The sequence below is a fragment of the Lytechinus pictus genome, chromosome 12 (genome assembly GCF_037042905.1).
Source record: "Lytechinus pictus isolate F3 Inbred chromosome 12, Lp3.0, whole genome shotgun sequence".
NCBI classification, from domain to species: domain Eukaryota; kingdom Metazoa; phylum Echinodermata; class Echinoidea; order Temnopleuroida; family Toxopneustidae; genus Lytechinus; species Lytechinus pictus.
Window position 1 is genome coordinate 1,554,957 of NC_087256.1, and position 18,993 is coordinate 1,573,949.

Here is an 18,993-nt window from a genome sequence, read left to right on the forward strand (position 1 = left end):
TCAACCACCAGGGAAAGAAATACAGACACATGTAGTATTTATATCTCATTACACAGAGGGGAACTGTTCCCGGTACAGACAGTGAGGTCGTACTGTAATGGAACCTATTTGTAGGTAATACGGAAAATAGGGGGGGGGGAGGAAATTGAAATAAAAACTCAAACTAAAAGACAGATAAATTATTTCTGAGTGTTTTCCACTATTTATTACATTAAGCATTGTGATGCCTATGATTATTTGACAGCCGTGCACTTGGCAACATAAAAATGGAAATAAACATAGAAAACATGGAGGCAAAAATAATATGCTCATAATGGCATAAACTATGTACACATCCAGATACATTAAATGAACAACAATACTACCTTGTGTTACATTTCACCAGTAATATCAGATTGATTGGGCAATGAATGATGTAAATTTTGACCAGATGATTAAGTAATGTCTTGTCTCAATCCTAACTCTCCATCTATACACAAATGAATGAAGTCACTAGGCCAACTCACAGGCAGGACAGTCCTTTTAAATAAAGAGTAGTGGCAGTACCAAACTTCACATGCTCTTGATCACCAAAGGTGTGTTTCACAAATATTAAAGTTTGACTATGTATTGAATCTTAATTCCCTGTTGATCAGATCACTTTCATGGGATGCCCTATATATCAATCAGATTATGCATGAAAATTCATATAAGCAAGACTTATTCAGATTTTGTGAAACTCTTTGTGCAACACCCACTAGGTCATCTCATACCTGATACTGATAGTCCTTAGCACAACATAAGAACCCATTATTATTAGAAGTATTTTATGCATTGCATTTCAAAGTTATGTCACTCATGCAGCTGTAAACTCCATGCAAAACCAGCCATACCTAATAGATCTCACAAAGTGGCTTTTTCAGAAATTAACTTTACACAGCTTTAAAAATAGACCTTACTGTCTCATGGAATTATTGGAGCCATCATTACATATTTCATTCTTTTCACCAAGTACATCTTGTCTTATATTACAATTCACAAATTTAATGAGTAATGTGTATTATATCTATATTCGTACTTAATGAAATTTACACATTTCACTTCAACATTGTTCTTGAAGATAAATGGAAGTCAAGAACATACACTGACCAGCATTATCATCAGAAAATTGATTTCAACAAAGGAGTGTGGTTTGGTGAGGTGGCTTTTCTGAACCATATCTCTGATACTGCCTATTGTAGCTGAAAGTTTATAAAAGAAATAAATAAGCTACTGGGTAAACGAATAAATTTTCCTGGAAACATAATATGTGTGTTGTGGTTCATAGTGAAGTATAAAAATATTCAGAATTGATCATGCATTTGCATCGACTAACATTGTCTAATATAACTCACCTTGTATGATGTCATAAATTAGAATTGTAAAAGCTTCTCAACCTTTATGGTCTAATATTTTGGTCAGATTCTTAAGAGCAATACAAATTGCTGTAAAGTAAGCTGAAAAAGTAAGGAAGCTAAATAGTAAATGCACTGACATCCATTCATATATGCAATGGAAAGGATATCACCTGTTATAGAGTAGTAGCACTTGCTGGGGTTTTTTACTGATAGCTGGTAGAAATGAACAGAGTATATACTGTCAACTTCGATGTCAAATTCTTGATGTGTAAAAACAGTCAAATACAGAAACCTTACAATTGAAGTAGACAGTCAAATTAAGCAATTGTCCCCAAACTTGATTGAAAATTCATGTGCATAGATGCCTCACTTAGGCTCAATCAATTCATAAGGAAATAGAGAGATAGTTGTCACTTCAATGTGTGAAACAATGGACAAGTGACTGTTTGAATGATGCAAAGTCAACCTCACATGGCCAAAAGTCATTCAAGTTGGAATTATTGAAGACATTTTTTCACCAATGTAACTTAACGTATAGGCTGTTTCACCAGTCTCATCAGATTCTGCAAAAGTTGCATGATAACCACACTGAAATTTACAGGTTACATCCACACGAGTATTATATTGTCAGCTTTCGAGGTGACACAGGGGCCTGTTGCATAAAACTTTCGCTTAAAAAAGAAAAACTCTGGTAAATAAACCGAAACTCGGGCAATCAAAATACATTGAAAAACTCAAAAAAATGCTAGAGTTTCTTTTATGCAACAGGCCCCAGATTGTAAACGAGGACAAAAAAAAGGATGATAACGTGACATTAGTGGAGCCAACAACTTACTTTCCCATCAAAAACATATCTTCATCTTGACCTCAGGCACTTTTCAGCCAGAAAAATACATACCGTATGAGGCAATATGTGGAACATACAATGCATTATATCAGGTTACTAAATATGTTGCAAAGCTGGGTAGATAAGTACTCATAGTTCCCATGAAAGCTGACAACAATATTGCAAGATAAGGTGTTTTAATTCATAGCACTTTGTTTGATACAGTGCATTTACAAGACAATATCATAATTTGAATCCATTTTTAGAATGATAAATACATTGCATGTACAATAACAGTGCAGGTTTGTAACTAGATGACAATAGTTTTTGCATGCATACCATTCTAAATATCACAATCTTTGAAATAATTACATTCATTAGGGTGATTAAAAATAATTAGCAGCACTCGCTTGGAGCAAATGCTACCCCCATTTGTGAGCAATGTTCAAATGCTTACATTACTTCAAGAAACAATTTTACAGACGTAGACATATAACAAAGGTACTTTGTGCTATACAACTTGCAAATTGTTTGAAAATAAGTCTTTTTGATCTTCACATAATTTACAATGAGTCCTTGGTGTGGCGAAATGAGTCACATGATTGATCACATGATATTACTGTTTTTCCCATCCTTGTATCTTCATAGCAATCCTCTCCAGTATCCTCTTGGCTTCACATTGTGGGAAATTGGCCATGTCATAATACTGTGGAGCAAGTCGCATCAACCTAGCACAAGAAACAATAGTAGAGAATACTTACAGATTTCATGTGATACATTGAATTTCACAAAATAATGTTAGAACATTAAGTGGTATGCTGGTCACTAAGATACAATACATTCATTTTTCTTGATTGTAAAATATTTATTATTTGCAATAATCTAATGATTTTGTTAGAAAATTCAATGATGTAAAGTCACAATTTACAGTCCTATTAGTACAAATTATGATTATATAGTCAGAAAAAAGGGAACATGTTTTTAGAGATAAATATCACAATCATACAATACATTTATTAAATATTTGATACTAATAGTCAAGTAAAATCAATCTTAGAATCCCTGTTTCCTTTTCTTCTGGGAAATAGACACAATTTAAGTGAATATAAAAGAACTTACCAGTCTGCCTTGATGTCAGTGACCGTTCGGACATAATTCTTAGTGGTCAGTACAAATTCATTGTAAAGAACCCATTCAGGCTTGTGGTCAAGACAGGTGGATGGATGAAGTTGGACAACTTGGTTGTCTTTGACGGTCAAGTAATGACCAGTTCTTTCTAAGTGAGCGACCTGTAATGAGACATTACAAATAAGTGTGAAAATATATTTTGCACGTTGCATTAATGTCTACTACTTTCATGAATTTCAGTGATTCTGAGCACAGTGAATAAATAGAGAAATAACTCTCTCGTACAAGAAGAAACTGGGAAGTTCTGAGACTAAAATCAAATCAAATCACTAGCGCCAATTGTAACAGTGTTATTCTTTATTTCAAGATTTTTCTTTCCAGTCATTCTCTCTTAGAGATGTTATAAGCTACAAGAAATCCTTGCACCTGATTGGCTGAGAGCAAAGTAATCAATGAAAATAATTGACAAAACTCTTCATGAAATGCTCTCCAGATGCCCTTGGCTGTTGCACACCAACTGGTTGCTATTACTCTAGTAAAAAGAAAAAATCAACCAGATGTCTGAAGAAAAAATATCTCCCTCAACATTACTAGATTTAATGGGTTACATTGAAACATGACCAATGTAGAATCGAAAATATGAGTGAGAATTCTCCAGATGTTCTTTCAGCAATAGAAAATAATGGGACATGGAATATTTTATACAAAGAGCATGGTAACCACAAATTTGTGGAAATAACAGGAAAACTGCATAAGCCAATGATAAAAGTCGGTTTTAAGCACTGGGTCTGAAAAAGCCAGAAAACAACTAAGCCCAATATCTTGTACACTATTAAGCCTGAAAAGGCCTAAAATGGGAAGCTTGTCAGGGCCTGATATTGGGCAAAATCCTGAATACTGGTATATCTGATAAACAGTTCCCCGTTTAAAATGAAATATAAGATGTTCAGACCTTGAAAAATAAAACATTTGGGATCATATGGTCATTACCTGCATGAAGAATCCATTGACCAGAGCCTTGCGGATGTTCAGGTAGTAGTCCTTGCTGTTGAAATCCGTGCTGGTCCTCCGTAGAGCGAAACGGTCCATGATCCTAGCCAGCTGCTGCCGTACACTGTCTGCAGACTTCAGGGAACGGAACTGTATGAAGTTATCATAGCACCATTGGGGATCCTCATGGTCTGGGTTGGTGAAAAATGAGGAGATATGTTGAACAATATGAAGGCAAATCTCAGTTACAAAAAAACTTGATGCAATAAGCCTCTCCACTCATCCGCTTCCAGAAGAAGTACTTTGTGCAGGCATAAAAAATTATTTTCTCTGACTTATGAATACTAATTTTTAGAGGGAATTGCATGGAAATTAATGAATTTGAAAACTAGATTTAAAAAATAGGAGTTCTATAGATGGGACGAGACCATTTTCAACTGATTTTCATGCAGTGTAATCATGTCATGTATTCATAAAAATTCTATTTAATGTGGCTTCACTCCAAAATGCATCTAGCCATTCCTTTATAGTATATTTACTGTAAAGGAAACAATTAGGACAGGGCAAATGTGACCGGGTAAAACCATGAGTAAAGCGATATCTTTATGATGTATAAAATGCTATATAAAAGCAGAATATCATTTTTATTGTTGTTGTTATTCATATCATTATAATATGCTGGTAGGATTGACATGCACAAAATGTGTTTATATACATAGCAGCCTATAATCATATCTACAAGCTTTCCCCAAAACTTACTCTGCTTGAATGCATGGTAGACATTGAGTAGAGTCAAGTGATCGCCGTCGATGTGAGCAAACCTCATCTTAGCCTCGTCAGCCAGCTTCTTGGCCTCGTTGGGTCGTAGGAAGCACTGTGGGACTAAACAAAATTAAAATCGGGGGCCGCCGGCCGATTCCCCGCACTGTTTAGACCACTGCAGCAATAGCATCCCAACAGCAAGGGGGAAGGTAGGGGTGGTGGGGTACACTACCTTAGATATATTGTATATGAACCCCCCCCCCCCCCCACCATAACTCAAACCCAACACATCATTGACAATGAAAAGAGGAATATTAGTACAAGAAAAACAAGGTAATTGTTATCATTTAACTACCCAATTCAAACTATCTATTTCAATATCATTCCACACGTGACACAAAGAGCTTGAATCCATTCTCTAGATATGATTCAAATGATACATATTTTTTTTGTAATAGAAAAAAAATATTCGTTAACATTATATTCAAAAGTACTAACTTATTCCCAACACCATTTCATTCTTATTAGAACTTCAAAATCAAATGCTTTCAAGCTGTTACACCATCATGAAAACTTGCAATATTCCCTTGCACCTATTTGCAAAATATATGTTTGACCTGTAAACCAAATCAAAGCATTATCATCTGTAATGGCAGGAGTAACAGAGATAAAAATAATATTAACATGGAACATATATGTATGGCACCAGACAGACACATTCAAACCAGACACATGATGCATTACCTGATAACATGGCTGTTACAGAAAGGATCTCATTGGAGCAGTTGTAATCTGTGCTGGCAATGACCATCTTAGCAAGCTGAGGGTCAAGGGGAAACTCAGCCATCATCGACCCTAGACGGGTAAGATCACCACTATCATCCAAGGCTCCCAGGTAATTCAGCAGCTCTAGAGCTCTCATCAGAGTCTCAGGAGCTGTTAAAAGAAATAAAATGAAGTATGCTTTATTCTTTTATTAAAGAAAGTCAAATGTCCACTAAATTGACATCTTGAGTTTGTAAACTTTAATTGAACAATATTTAAAAACAAATTTCTTAATTCCTATGATTGTCAACACATATTGTGTATTCTGGAATTCATTTAAAATGATATGAGCAACAATGAATAATTGCTATATTACAGAGATAAGTATTGTTTAAATAACAAATTTCATTCAACATTTGAAAAAAAACACAGGCTGCCTGAAAATTTTTGCATGAGTATGAAACTGGAAATGGTGCCCTCACCTGGTGGATCCATGAAATCAAAATGAACCAAGTCATCGATACCAAGCTTTTTAAGCTGCAGAACCACAGTACCAAGATTAGACCTCAAGATCTCAGGATATGTGTTATCCTGCATCTCAGTATCATATGCTTTCTCAGTGTAGAGACGGAAACATTTCCCTGGACGGGTACGACCAGCACGACCTGCCCTCTGTTGTGCGCTGGCTTTACTAATAGGTGATACCAGCAGAGATTCCACCCTGATACGAGGGTTGTACACCTGTCAAAACAGTGGAATAGTCAAAATTGGTGGTTCATTTTTGGGGGAAATTAATTATGCTTCGTCAAACTTACAAGAGAAACTATGGGATGGTTAAGATGATGAGTGTTTTTGTGTTAGTAGTTGTAACAGGGCAGTTCCATAAGATAATTGACCTTTTTCACTTCTGATCCCAAAATTTTTTGTCCTTACTTCAATTCATGACCTGCCCTAGTCATAATCATTTGAGAGCATGACAAATTTTCATAACAACTAGAAAATATAGTTTCAGGAAGGTCCCACATACAGGGAGTTAAACATGGGCCTATGTATTTTATTAAATTGACCAACAAGTTCTTGTATTTATGACTACAACAGAAAAGTCCTACTTTCACCCTTGAAACATTGCGTCAACCCTGTGGCACTGAAGTTTAAATTCATGATCATCTAAATTTTCAACCTTTAAATATGTCTTTCCCTTTTTGCTTCCAAAGACTCTCTTATATAATAACTATAACTCTTATTTATTCAAAGGCTATTTTTCAATAAGGGTTTTTCTTTATAAATCTCACACTATAAAGCCATGCACTGAATCAGGACATCTGTTTTCACGATGTCATAAATCTAACCTTTTGCTTTGCAAATCCAGGATCAATCACAAACACCACACCATCGATAGTCAATGACGTCTCTGCAATGTTTGTAGATACCACCACCTTGCGCCCAATAGCTCCATTGGCCTTGTTTGGTGGAGCACTCTCAAAGATTCTCTGCTGCATAGGAGGAGGGAGGGTGGAGTACAGCGGGATGGTCTTCAGGTCACCTACCTCAGGACCAAGGTTGTCAATCTCTCGTTTTATACGTTTACAGGCCTCTTCAATTTCCTGTAGATGTGACAAGGGATTCCGTTGCACATTAAATGAAGTATCATACAAATAAATAATTCAAGTATCTAGAGTTTGAACCACGTGTAACAGAAATTCATATCAAATCTAACTATGCTGAATATCACCTCATCTGCAAATATCTATGCAAGGACTTTGGGTGGATTTTTTGTCCCTTGTTGTAAAACACCATTTGCAACACTTTTGAAGCTATAGATAATTTAATCATGTCCATTCCATCGAAGTATGAGTCTTGGTCATGGGATTATTAAAGATGTGAATCCTACAGTAGTAAAGGCTATTGTCAATGTCAACCTCATCAACTGCTAAACTCTGGCAGAATAAAGTGTGATTTTTTTTTAATAAGCAAGCAGAATTAATCTGTCACTGCAAAAATGCAATACGATGATTTGGACCCTAACATATTTCTTACAGGGCTTGGAGCTTAAATCTAGCCCACTCTTATACAATAATTGCCCAAGCCATATTTGACAGTTCCAAGAAGAAAAAAGTTAAACACTTGCACCACTTGGGATATAATCATAATAATAATCAGGCAATGACACCACTAGCTGTATTTCATTCAGAACGTGGTCTGATGCAGAAAACTAACTTAGGTAAGATTTTAATTTTTTGGCAATTATTAAATAACAATAAAAAAATACATCTATAATAACTTCATATTCATAATGATGTCAGTATAAAGCAGAATGAATGCTGTGATATTTCCTCACCTCCTGACCAGTCAAGAAAAGTAAGATATCTCCCGCCACCTCCTCACACATATGTATTTGAACCACTGTACGTATAGCAGCCTCCAGGTAATCTCTCTCAGGTTCAGGGGTATAGAAGATCTCTACAGGATGGGTACGTCCAGGGACAGTCATCAGAGGCGCATCGTCAAAATAATGCTAAGAGATTCAGGATTAACCAATCATCAATTCAATAAGCTGCTTTATAAACCATGAGCTGCTTTATAAACCATGTATTCATGTAACTACCAAGGCATTGTGGAAGCATCTCGGTGTAGTGGAATCCTTCCACTGCCTATCATCTTCTTGCAAATCATCAAGTCACTCTTTGCAACCCACAACCTTGGTATTAAATGGATAGGATGCAAAAGCCCTTTTCTTAGTCTTAGCTGACGGTGTGAGACGATTATTTGTCAATACTTGAAATGATCAAATACCCAATAGCGTGCAGCCCTGACTCAGATGTATATTACAGGAGAAAAATCTATGAAGAAATTAAAATACGTTTAGAGGGAGCAAACATAATAAGCCTAAGGAAATATCTAATATTAAAATAATTTGGCAATAAAATCAGAAAATTAACAGAATGCATTAATTGCTTACAATTACAAAAAATGTTTAAGTACCTGGAATTTTCCAGCATCAAGTGTGGCGCTCATGACAACAAGCTTGAGATCTGCTCTCTGCCTCTCCACCTCTTTAAGTAAACCCATGAGGATATCTGTAGCTAAGGTACGTTCATGAGCCTCATCAAGTAAGATCACACCATATTTCTCAAGCAAAGGATCGGTCATACCCTCCCTAAGCAACATACCATCTGTCATGTATCTGGAATATAAAAGTAGAATTAAACATTCTAATTTTTTTTTCAATTTATCTTTAATTTTGGTAAATCCCCAGAGTGCCAAGTCACTATTGTGTTTGCCCTGTTATGATAGTTGTGATGTGAAGGGTACAAAATTAAAATTTGTTTTATCAGATAAATTACATAATTTTTAGATCTAGTGTCTAATTAAAATTTTTAGTATAGGCGAAGGCAGAGTGACGTCACCTCTGCTTAACGACGATAGCACTGACCTTAGTGCGATGAAAACAAAGTTTAAGAAACATAATGAAATAATGTCAGAAACAGCACTTAAATTTTCAGAAAGATTTGTTAACTTCCAGATAAAGAAATTGGTAAACACTATTATCACGACGTTCAGCACAAAGTAAGAATGCAATGTTTGTGTACGGGTCGCTAGATAATTGTTTTCATCGGTCAGTTGCTAGGGCTCTAGATTGAAAGTGCCCGGATGTTCGCCCCGGCCTATACAAAACCAGTTTGCTTTAAACTATTTAATAGAACAAACAATTTCAGGATGCTATCTTTGCATCAAGTTTTCTGATACACAATAAATAGGTTCATACAATGTTGGATGCACTTTACTAAGAAAATTTATACCACTTAGCCGAGATGGCACTAGAAATTCAACAGTCAAATTACAATTTTTATAAGGAAATATCTAAAACAGCCTCTCTGATTTTGCAGACATATAATGATAGCCAAATATAATTCATGTTACTGATCCTTTGCTAAAATTTTAAGCACTACGCCCTGAGATGTGGAAGTCTTTTTTGAAACTCCAAAGTCCCCGATGTATTCACATAACAGCCTTTTTGGTAAATAAAAACTTACTTGACAAGTGTCTTGTTTGAAGTGCAGTCTTCAAACCTGATGCTGTATCCGACCTCTTGACCCAAAACAACATCAATTTCATCAGCAACACGCTGGGCTACACTCATAGCAGCTACTCTCCTGGGTTGGGTGCAAGCAACACCCTTCATATTATTAACTGGGAACTTCCTCCTCACATACTCCATGCACCATTGAGGTATCTGTAAAACAAGTTATGTGAACAGTTGGAATTAAATAAATTTCATTCACTGTTTAGTTTACAGCCAACAAATTACCCGATTCAGTCAATATCAGTGCAGAACATGCTCATCTTCCCTATTCTCACTATCCCCTTCCTAGAACTTCTTTTACATTCATGTCTAACTTTGCTGTTGCACACAAAGTACACAAAGTCAAAATCTATCCCAACATCCTCTATGATAGTCAATTGACACTTACATTTACCAACACTCTTGGGTACTGTACAGTTCTGAAAATTACACACACAAATACTTATTTTGAAAGTGCAGATATTCTTGTTCATTCATGCACATGGTTGATTTACCAGAATCTTAGTCGAGTCATCAACTATAAGGTACATCAATGAAACCAACTCCAAACCAACCAATAGTATGTCATTTAGTAATAACATAATAGCTTGTGTCAGTCTGGAATCAGTTTCTTTGTTGTGACTGACCTGTATGCTCTCTATCTTACCTGTGTAGTTTTACCAGAACCAGTCTCTCCTACGAGCACAATAATCTTCTGTTCCTCCAGCATCTTCATGAACTTATCCTTGTATTCCCAGACAGGCAGTGTTTTCCTCTTGGCCAGGATTGTGAAGTATTTTTGTGAGTAAGGAGTGAGATTCAATGGATTGATAACTACTGTAGGAGTTGGTACGGACATGGGTGCACTGGTAACCCCTGAGGATTCCCATCGTGATCTATCCCTGTCACGGTCTCTTCTATCACGGTCCCTATCACGATCTCGATCTCTGTCATCATCTCGGTCCCTCTTTTCCCTCTCTCGATCCCTGTCCCTGGTATAAAAAAACAATACAGAATTCATTAACTGGTTGGTCTAGTTTAATACATGCAACAATTTGCAACTGATTTGAGGATGTTCATTTGTAACTTTGCAACCGATTTCAAAACTTTATAAATTCATGTTTTATAAAATAGAGAGCAAGGATGCCATCATAGCTCTGGGTATTCTCACATGAAAGTTACAATTCCATGGATTCCATGGAGACAACCATTTAATCCCAATTAGGCCTATAACTTTAGGCAATATGATTAACTACTGGAACACATCAAAGTACACTGTAGCCCGAAAGATGAAAAGAGAAAACTTATGTGCTGGAAAGGTATTCCTTCTCAGTTTGCTCAAGAAGAAAATGAGAGCCACGCATTGGAATGGAAACTTGAAGGTAAAGTTAATAGGGATTCTCCATTGCACATATTAAGCGCCACTCACCATCTACTTGCATGACATGAGTGGGTACAAACTTGATGAGCGACTGATATAATGCAAAAAAAAGGCATTATCAGGGGTCCTAATGCTACATGGATGAAAAAGTCTGTCAATCGCGATGGGGTAAGAGATGCATGTGAAGCTCAATTCAAATGAAGGAAGGAAAGAAATGACAACATGACAATCATGTTCACATTTGTTGGAGACAAACAACAATACTGAACAGCGACACAATGAAAAACTTGCATATATGGAAACAATGTACTGAGGAAAAATTAGTGAGCTGGAAGGAAATATCAAGGACCTGATGGCTAAAAGACACACAGAGAGAAAAAGAAGCCATAAGGAAACAATCAGTAGCTAGAAAGGAAATCAATAAGAAATGAGTAGCCTGAAAGAAAGTAATATCCGATAAGAGTATCGACTTGATGCTGAAATGAAAGCACTACATCAACATGTATGCCGAATTCAGGTTGCAGATGCTCTTTATAATAAAGGAAACTTAACACTTAAGTATGGTATGATAGAACGACGAAAGGGAACCTTGGGCACATTGCAGAGGTGAAAGTTTCTTCTTGAAGCGAAACTTATTTAATGGGAAAGAACCAGCAGCCAGGTCTAGCACTTATAATAATAATAATAATACAGGTATATTTACCCAGGGAAGCCGCTTCAGTTCCGAAAACTGTTCTCCCAGCGGGCCCTGCTATTATTATTACCCCGGCTTTAGCTGGGCTACCTAGGCGCTCAAAGCATTGAAGGAATTTCTTCCTGCCGGGTACCCATTCATCTCACCTGGGTTGAGTGCAGCACAGTGTGGATAAATTTCTTGCTGAAGGAAATTACGCCACTTGACTATATCCATGCAATTACGCGGTGTGCTGAAAGTGATGTGCTAGGAGAGGGTAGCAATACCATGACAGATAGGTGTGTTACCAATGCTACTGTGGATGCACAACTTGAAGAGAAGATTGGGAAAAGGTCAAAAAAGTTTAGATGTGGGATGCACCTTTTGGATTCAATCGCAAACAAACCTGATCCTGTGCTGACATCACAGGACAAGGAGCGGATAGTTCCAAACATTAACGCAATGCCATACCATCGGCGAGGGGAAAGTAATGCACAGGCTCTAATACATGCTGCTCAGCATAGCTTCAACAATGCTACCACTGGGATATTGTATAATTAAGACCTTGAAGGATAGAGGCTCTAACCGCTCTATCAATTATTTACCACCTTTGGTTGGTAACCGCTTCAAATATCCTGTTTCATAGTGTAGCAAGTAAGCGAGGTAGGAGATGGGATAACAAAATATTTTACTAAGGTAATGAAACCTTCAAATGACCTGCACAGAGCATTCATGAACACATGGACAACAGAAGCAAAGACAGATGTCCGATGCCTTGGTATCATTCATCACATGTTGACTGGTCCATGGATGGCAACCATTGGTGCCAGTAAGAGCATACTTGATCTGAACGAAATTTTCCAAAATGTTTGTCTTCACTGAGGAGTGTCAGAAGGACACAGAGCTAAGATTCCACTGAATCCACTCTGAGGTAATTACCTTCCCAGGCCAGATTCAGGATGTGGAGAACTGGAGGGTAACACAAATCCTACCCCTGAAATGAATCCACACTCTCCCACATCCTCAATGGTTTTGTTTAGTGCGATCATAAAACAGCAATTGGCATTGCAGCTACTTGAAGGAAAATTCTGGGATCCATTTGATGAACTTCAAGAAGCTGCGTTGTCATGTTCAAACACAATTAGAATTTCACACTATTAATAGTACGTACACTATGGCTTTGCGTTACCGGTGACATCTGTACTTTTGGCAGATACTTTGTTCTGTTTCAGAAGTTAAATGTATTTTACAATGCTATACATACAAGTAAAGTTTAAAGTGTTTTCACATGATGAATTTGATATTAAGGATTATTTTTATATCTTTCTTTGGGACAGTAACAGCTCTTGAATTTTTTGTTGTCCTGCATAACACAGGTGGAGAGTGATAGTGCCTGTGTATGTGTTTGGTGTGTGCTGTGGTGATTGACTGCACTGGCTTGTGAAAAAAGTCTGATAAACATGTTGAATCATGACACATGTCGAATATAGGCGCATCTCAGAAAAGCGACTAATTTTGTAATAAGGAGGCAAGATTTAACCTGTACCCAACCTAGCCTTGAGGACGCTGTGATGTTTTTTAATATTTTACATATACTTTTACTTGAAATGGTCGCCATACATGCCTAAGCGAGACTTGTCAACACAGATAGATTTCCTTAGGAAATCCATATTTAGAGGGTGAAATCGGTTTGTTTCTCTTGATTTTATTTATCTATGAACCTTCATACGCCTTATGTGTATGAAGCCTGAACTTGAAGGGGTAAAATATGTTAGTATAAATATGAAAAATGAGAGGTTTCGTACCAGACCAATCTCATGTAGATCCCTCGATCCATTCGTAAACACTACAAATACAATAGGCTTGACCCTTGAACCGCTTCGATATGACGTAGCTTCTATGAGCTATGTTACGAATAGACAGGAATAACCGTCGTTTCTGGGGATTTATTCAACAATTTCTGACATTTTACTGTAATCCCCATTTACCGACGGTAGGGTGTACGTGTGGGCTCGCATGTGTTCTCATTCCCTCCCTTTTGTCAATTCACAGTTCAAAGTTTGATGTAATTTTACACATCGAATTTACAATCTAAGGATGTATTAACAACAAACTTTTAAAACTTTGTATTTTAACATTTAAATACTTTAAACGATATAGATGAAAAAGGCATGAAAAATATACTTTACCGATGTTTAATTGGGTTGAACACGATAAAAATGGTCAAAATGGCAGCCAAACTATAAAATATTTACAAACGAACGTCAACAATCACGAATGTGATATCGATATTGCTTTCGATATTATACGATCTGCTCCATATGCGAACGAAACCGAAGATAAACGATACTAGTTATACTAGTACTAGTACTAGTTATAATCGCGATATATCGATTCGAGACATTAAGTTAATACGATAATGACGTCATTCAAGATGGCAACTTGCAAGAAAGACCGTCAGGTCAGGTGAAAATGTCTTAGATGACAGATTTCTCAATCATCCAGAGGATTTTTTTCAATAACTCCGGCCCAAGGTATGCAATTACTTAAGTTATTAATATTTCCCTGATAATGGAAACCATGAAACTTTCAATTTTGCTTAAAAAACAGTTTTAAATCGCGATCTATAAAACGCTAGTTCACTATACGTTGGCTGTAGGTACGGGGCCCCATCCCCTTCAGTCTATGTATGGTGAGTGGAGCCAACGTAGTTCAGCGGAACAACCAAAATACAGAGACTGAAGCTTTTGGTCTATGTTACGAAGTGCCGTTTTGAAGAACAATTCATAGATTAAAAATAAAATCATTATTTATTAAATAATAAAATTTGAGAATATTATTATAATTAATAATTTTAATATATGAACTGTTTGAAATGTATGGCAACGATTTCAAGGCTCCGTGATGTAAAAGTATATGTAAAAATATTAATAACATCATCACAGAGTCCTCAAGGCTATACCCAACCCCTTCCCAATATTTTTTTTTACCTTTAATGCAGTTTCGCGCAGGCCTACTTCAAAGAAATAATTTTCTGCAAATGTCACTCATAGTCAAAGCAAGTCTCTAGTCTCGATCACATTTTAAATTAGGGTCAATAATAATATGCCAATTGCTTTTCCGAATATCGCAATCAGGAACGGGAACATTTGCAAACAAATGAGTGGTTTGGGGAAATTTGAGCGAAGTTAGCCGGTGCGTGGCGGTGCGAAACTGCCATTTAGCACCATATTTTTTTTATTTTATGAAGAAGTACATGAACGATACACTACTTAGTAATATAAACACAGCCATGCCATGCAATTCAAAGTTGTGTTTTGTTCGACTCTGTCTTTGAGACGCACAATCATTTTTAAAAAAACTTATCTTACTTAGGTTAGCTTTAGGCCAGCACAGCATCGTCCCAGGCGCCACGGGTCATCGCGCCTCACAGTCACACATCACTGCTGCTAGTCAGACTCATCTATAACACTTCCCTGCCCATAGTCACTCATACTAGATATAGCCGATGCAGCATGCAGCGGCGAGCGCCATGCTGCATCCTCATCACTCAACGACACCCGTACGTACCGTACCGGTATCCACAATGGTCAATGCACATGTCACGATTACAATATCATTCTCACTTGAAGACAATAAAAAACAATTTTTCACGTATTAATAGATTGGAAAATATCACAAATCAGTATCAAGTCATCGTCATTACCTATAATCAGATTCTCCCTTCCGTTTACTGTATGAATCATCGATATCTAAACGTCTTTTTGACATTCTCTTCGGATTTCTCGCTGCAGTAGCGCAAAAAGGCAAAAACAATTACTCAATGCGACGGTATTTACCGTAGAGGGCATGCAGCAAAACAGAGAGAGTATCGAGTAAGAAGGTCGACATTGTATTCAAACTTAGCTACTGTTGTCAAATATAAGAAAAGAATCTCTTGTCTTATTTGGTTTACAATTACACTCAACGAAAGCATGTACATTATCTTCGTCCACGTAACAATGCGGGCATCTCCCATCTGTTATAGCATACAAATTCTTTCTTACTGGCAATAAATTATATATAACCTTAAAATTTGATTCTTTCAGTTTATTTTCTTTACAGTGACACAAGTTTCTTTTAAAAGTTTTTGTCCAATCTAATGGTGACCCAATTATCTCTTCCCAATACAAATAGCATCTGTTATAGTGCTCGATGAATCTAAGGATAATAGTCTATAGAATTGTTTACTTGAAATATCATGAAAATTTTTAATTTGATTTTTTGCTCCTACATCTATTTTGGGAAACTCTAATGAAGGTTTATTATTGCGGTTGGTACAAGGTAATGTATTATCATTTATCCAGATTTTAGGGATAGCCTGACGTAATAATGTGTAGTCGAATATCAATCTTTGCTTACTCTTCTGCGATTTAAGAAGGGAATGAATTTCCACGAAATTTCCATTCCTGAGAATATCTTTCAAAAATACTATATATCCCAGATTTATACCATCCTTCAAAAAATAGGGTGATGTTGCGAAAGGTTACATTTTTATTGTGCCACAAAATTTCGTATTGTAGACCATGTACTTTAGGGTGATATTCTAAACAAGCATTATTCTTTATCTTTAACCAGGCCTGTAATATTTTAATGTAAAAGACTGGAAGATGGTGCTTGCATATATATGTTTTATATTACAAGCATCAAAGTCTGAATTAAGGAGTAGTTTCAAACCACCTAAAATATTAAACCAATAAAGGCTGAATTTACAACACATTCCTTTACTTGACGCAAGAATGCGCCCCAGCCATCTTAGTCGAAAGCTCAATTTTGGGGTATATAGATTAATCATGTTGACCCCTCCATTGTCTAGTTTGTTGGTCATTATAGGTCTTTTTACTTTTTCAATCTTTGTATGCCAAATAAAAGTATATATTAGAGAATTCAGTCTTTTTAACATTTTCTCAGGAATAATATCAACCATGAGAATATGTACTAACTACTAACTGACTTAAACCTAGAGTTTTGACAATGGTTACTCTTCCAAAAATAGTAAGCTTTCTTTTTCTCCAATTATATAATAATCTTTGCAATTTCGTTAGTTTATTTTCCCAATTCATTTTACGTGCTTTTTCTATATCAGGTGAGATGTAAAACCCTAAGTATTTTGTAGGAATATCTGTCCATGATAGACCAATATCATTGAGTGACCATTTGGAGTTACTTCTCCCCACCCACATGATCACTGTTTTAGTTTTATTAAGTTTTGGACCTGCTACATTCCCAAATAACTCAAGTTCTTCATTTATCAATTTTAGTGATCTTTTATCTAACACAAAGAACAGGGTATCGTCAGCATGTTGTAGTACTTTAACCTCACAATTATCTTCTGGTTTCAAAACAGGTATACCTCTTATGTATTCATTATTTCTTATTTTGTTAGACATAAATTCTGCTGCGAGGACAAAGAGTAATGCTGAAAGCCTTGTCTAATTCCCCTTTGTATTGAAAAGGACTCTGATATCCAGCCATTTACTAATACAGAGCTTCGAACATCTGTGTACAACATTTTTATCCATGTCTGGAAATTATTTCCAAAATTCATTTTTTCCAGACATGAGGACACAAAATTTATATCTATTACATCAAAAGCTTTAGAAAAGTCTGCCATCATTATAGCACCATCTAAGTATTTTCTTTTCATAAATTCAATGACATCAATTGTAAGACGTATATTAAAGGCAGACAGGCGATGTTTTATATAACCAGTTTGTTCTTCGCTAACGATCTGTCCAATAACCGATTGCAATCGTGCGGCCAAAACTGCGGTCATTATTTTATAATCGCAATTTAAAAGTGAGATTGGCCTCCAGTTTTCTAGATTTCTATGGTCTCCTTTCTTATAAATCATTGTAATAAGACCAGCTTTCTGACTTTCAGACATTTTCCATTTGTGAAGCATTCATTAAGAGCGCTCGATAAAATATATTTGATGTCGTCCCAAAAGGTTTGGTTAAACTCTATGGGAATACCATCCAGACCAGGTGATTTGATTTTATTCATAGAAAAAGCAGCACGTTTGCATTCGGCACTTGTTAACAATCCTTCACATTTATTTCTTCCTTCATCACTCAGCTTTGGAACATGAACTGACTTGATGTAATTATTTCTCTCAGTTTTATCGATATCAGATTTTCTAAATAACAATGAATAAAACTTTACGACTTCCTGTAATATCTCTGTTTGTTTAGTACAATATTTATCTTTGTTTACAGATAACAATTGGGTAATATTTTTTCTATCTGAATTATATTTCTCTAAACCTAAAAAATAACTTGTGCACTTTTCACCTTTTTCTAACCACCTGACTCTTGCTCTAATAGCAGCACCTTTACATTTATGCATTATACTTTCTGCATTATATATACGAACGTGTGCATGTGTTAAAAAATAACAAGCAGATCACGCGAAGATGGGAAAATTAAGGCCAGCTTAATTAGACTCCGGAAGCCGGAAGAATTAAGAAGGAAGAAGAAGAATTCAAATTTATTCAGGACTCATCATAAAAAGCATTAAAAAATTTATACAAGTACTACATAAGGTGAGATGAATATAAGAATTAAAATGACAAAACACAAGGCATAATGATCAGGGGTGACGATCAGAAGTAAAGGAGGTTTAAAGGGGTGGTCCAGGCTGGAAATATTTATATCTCAATAAATAGAGTAAAATTCACAAAGCAAAATGCTGAAAATTTGATCAAAATCGGATTACAGCCCGGACCATTAGTTAACACGGACATATTATAGAAATTTTGCACACTTTGAAATTAATGCCTGTAATGTATTCCTTTTGAGAAGAAGAAGAAGAAGAAGCTGAGAAGAAATCGGATAACAATATAACGAAGTTATTGAATTTTAAAGATTTGCATTATTCAGGTGAAACAGTGTTAGGCATGTCTTTATGAATATTCATGAGGTGGGCTGATGATGTCATATCCCCACTTGTTCTTTTGTATTTTATTATATGAAATTAGGTTTATTCAAA

At 36.1% G+C, this 18,993-nt stretch overlaps 1 protein-coding gene across 2 annotated transcripts; it reads right to left on the bottom strand.

Moving 5' to 3' along the window:
- Nucleotides 1–179: 179 nt before the first annotated feature.
- LOC129273336 (putative pre-mRNA-splicing factor ATP-dependent RNA helicase PRP1) lies at nt 180–15,797 on the bottom strand. Of its 2 annotated transcripts, XR_010295366.1 has the most exons (13): nt 15,671–15,791; nt 10,578–10,902; nt 9,882–10,081; nt 8,830–9,031; nt 8,186–8,362; nt 7,197–7,451; nt 6,330–6,588; nt 5,827–6,018; nt 5,080–5,202; nt 4,321–4,511; nt 3,322–3,491; nt 2,167–2,930; nt 180–2,028 (listed from the first exon to the last, which is right to left on the bottom strand). XR_010295366.1 is itself a non-coding variant. In XM_054910359.2 (12 exons), the coding sequence occupies exons 1-12, from the start codon at nt 15,733–15,735 to the stop codon at nt 2,819–2,821; spliced, it is 2,271 nt and encodes a 756-aa protein (XP_054766334.2). In that variant the 5' UTR covers nt 15,736–15,797; the 3' UTR covers nt 180–2,818. The 2 variants fall into 2 exon arrangements, 1 of the variants encoding a protein (XP_054766334.2); XM_054910359.2 differs by having other exon boundaries at nt 180–2,930; nt 15,671–15,797.
- Between the last annotated feature and the right edge of the window lie 3,196 nt (nt 15,798–18,993).

Bases quoted from the DNA above. Each gene is read 5' to 3' on its own strand.
- LOC129273336 (XM_054910359.2), bottom strand. From the start codon at position 15,735: ATGTCAAAAAGACGTTTAGATATCGATGATTCATACAGTAAACGGAAG. The intron at 7,452-8,185 runs GTGAGGAAATAT...TCACATCTACAG, and splicing joins TTTTCTTGACTGGTCAGGAG to GAAATTGAAGAGGCCTGTAA. The intron at 5,203-5,826 runs GTAATGCATCAT...AATTTTGTTTAG, and splicing joins TGTAACAGCCATGTTATCAG to TCCCACAGTGCTTCCTACGA.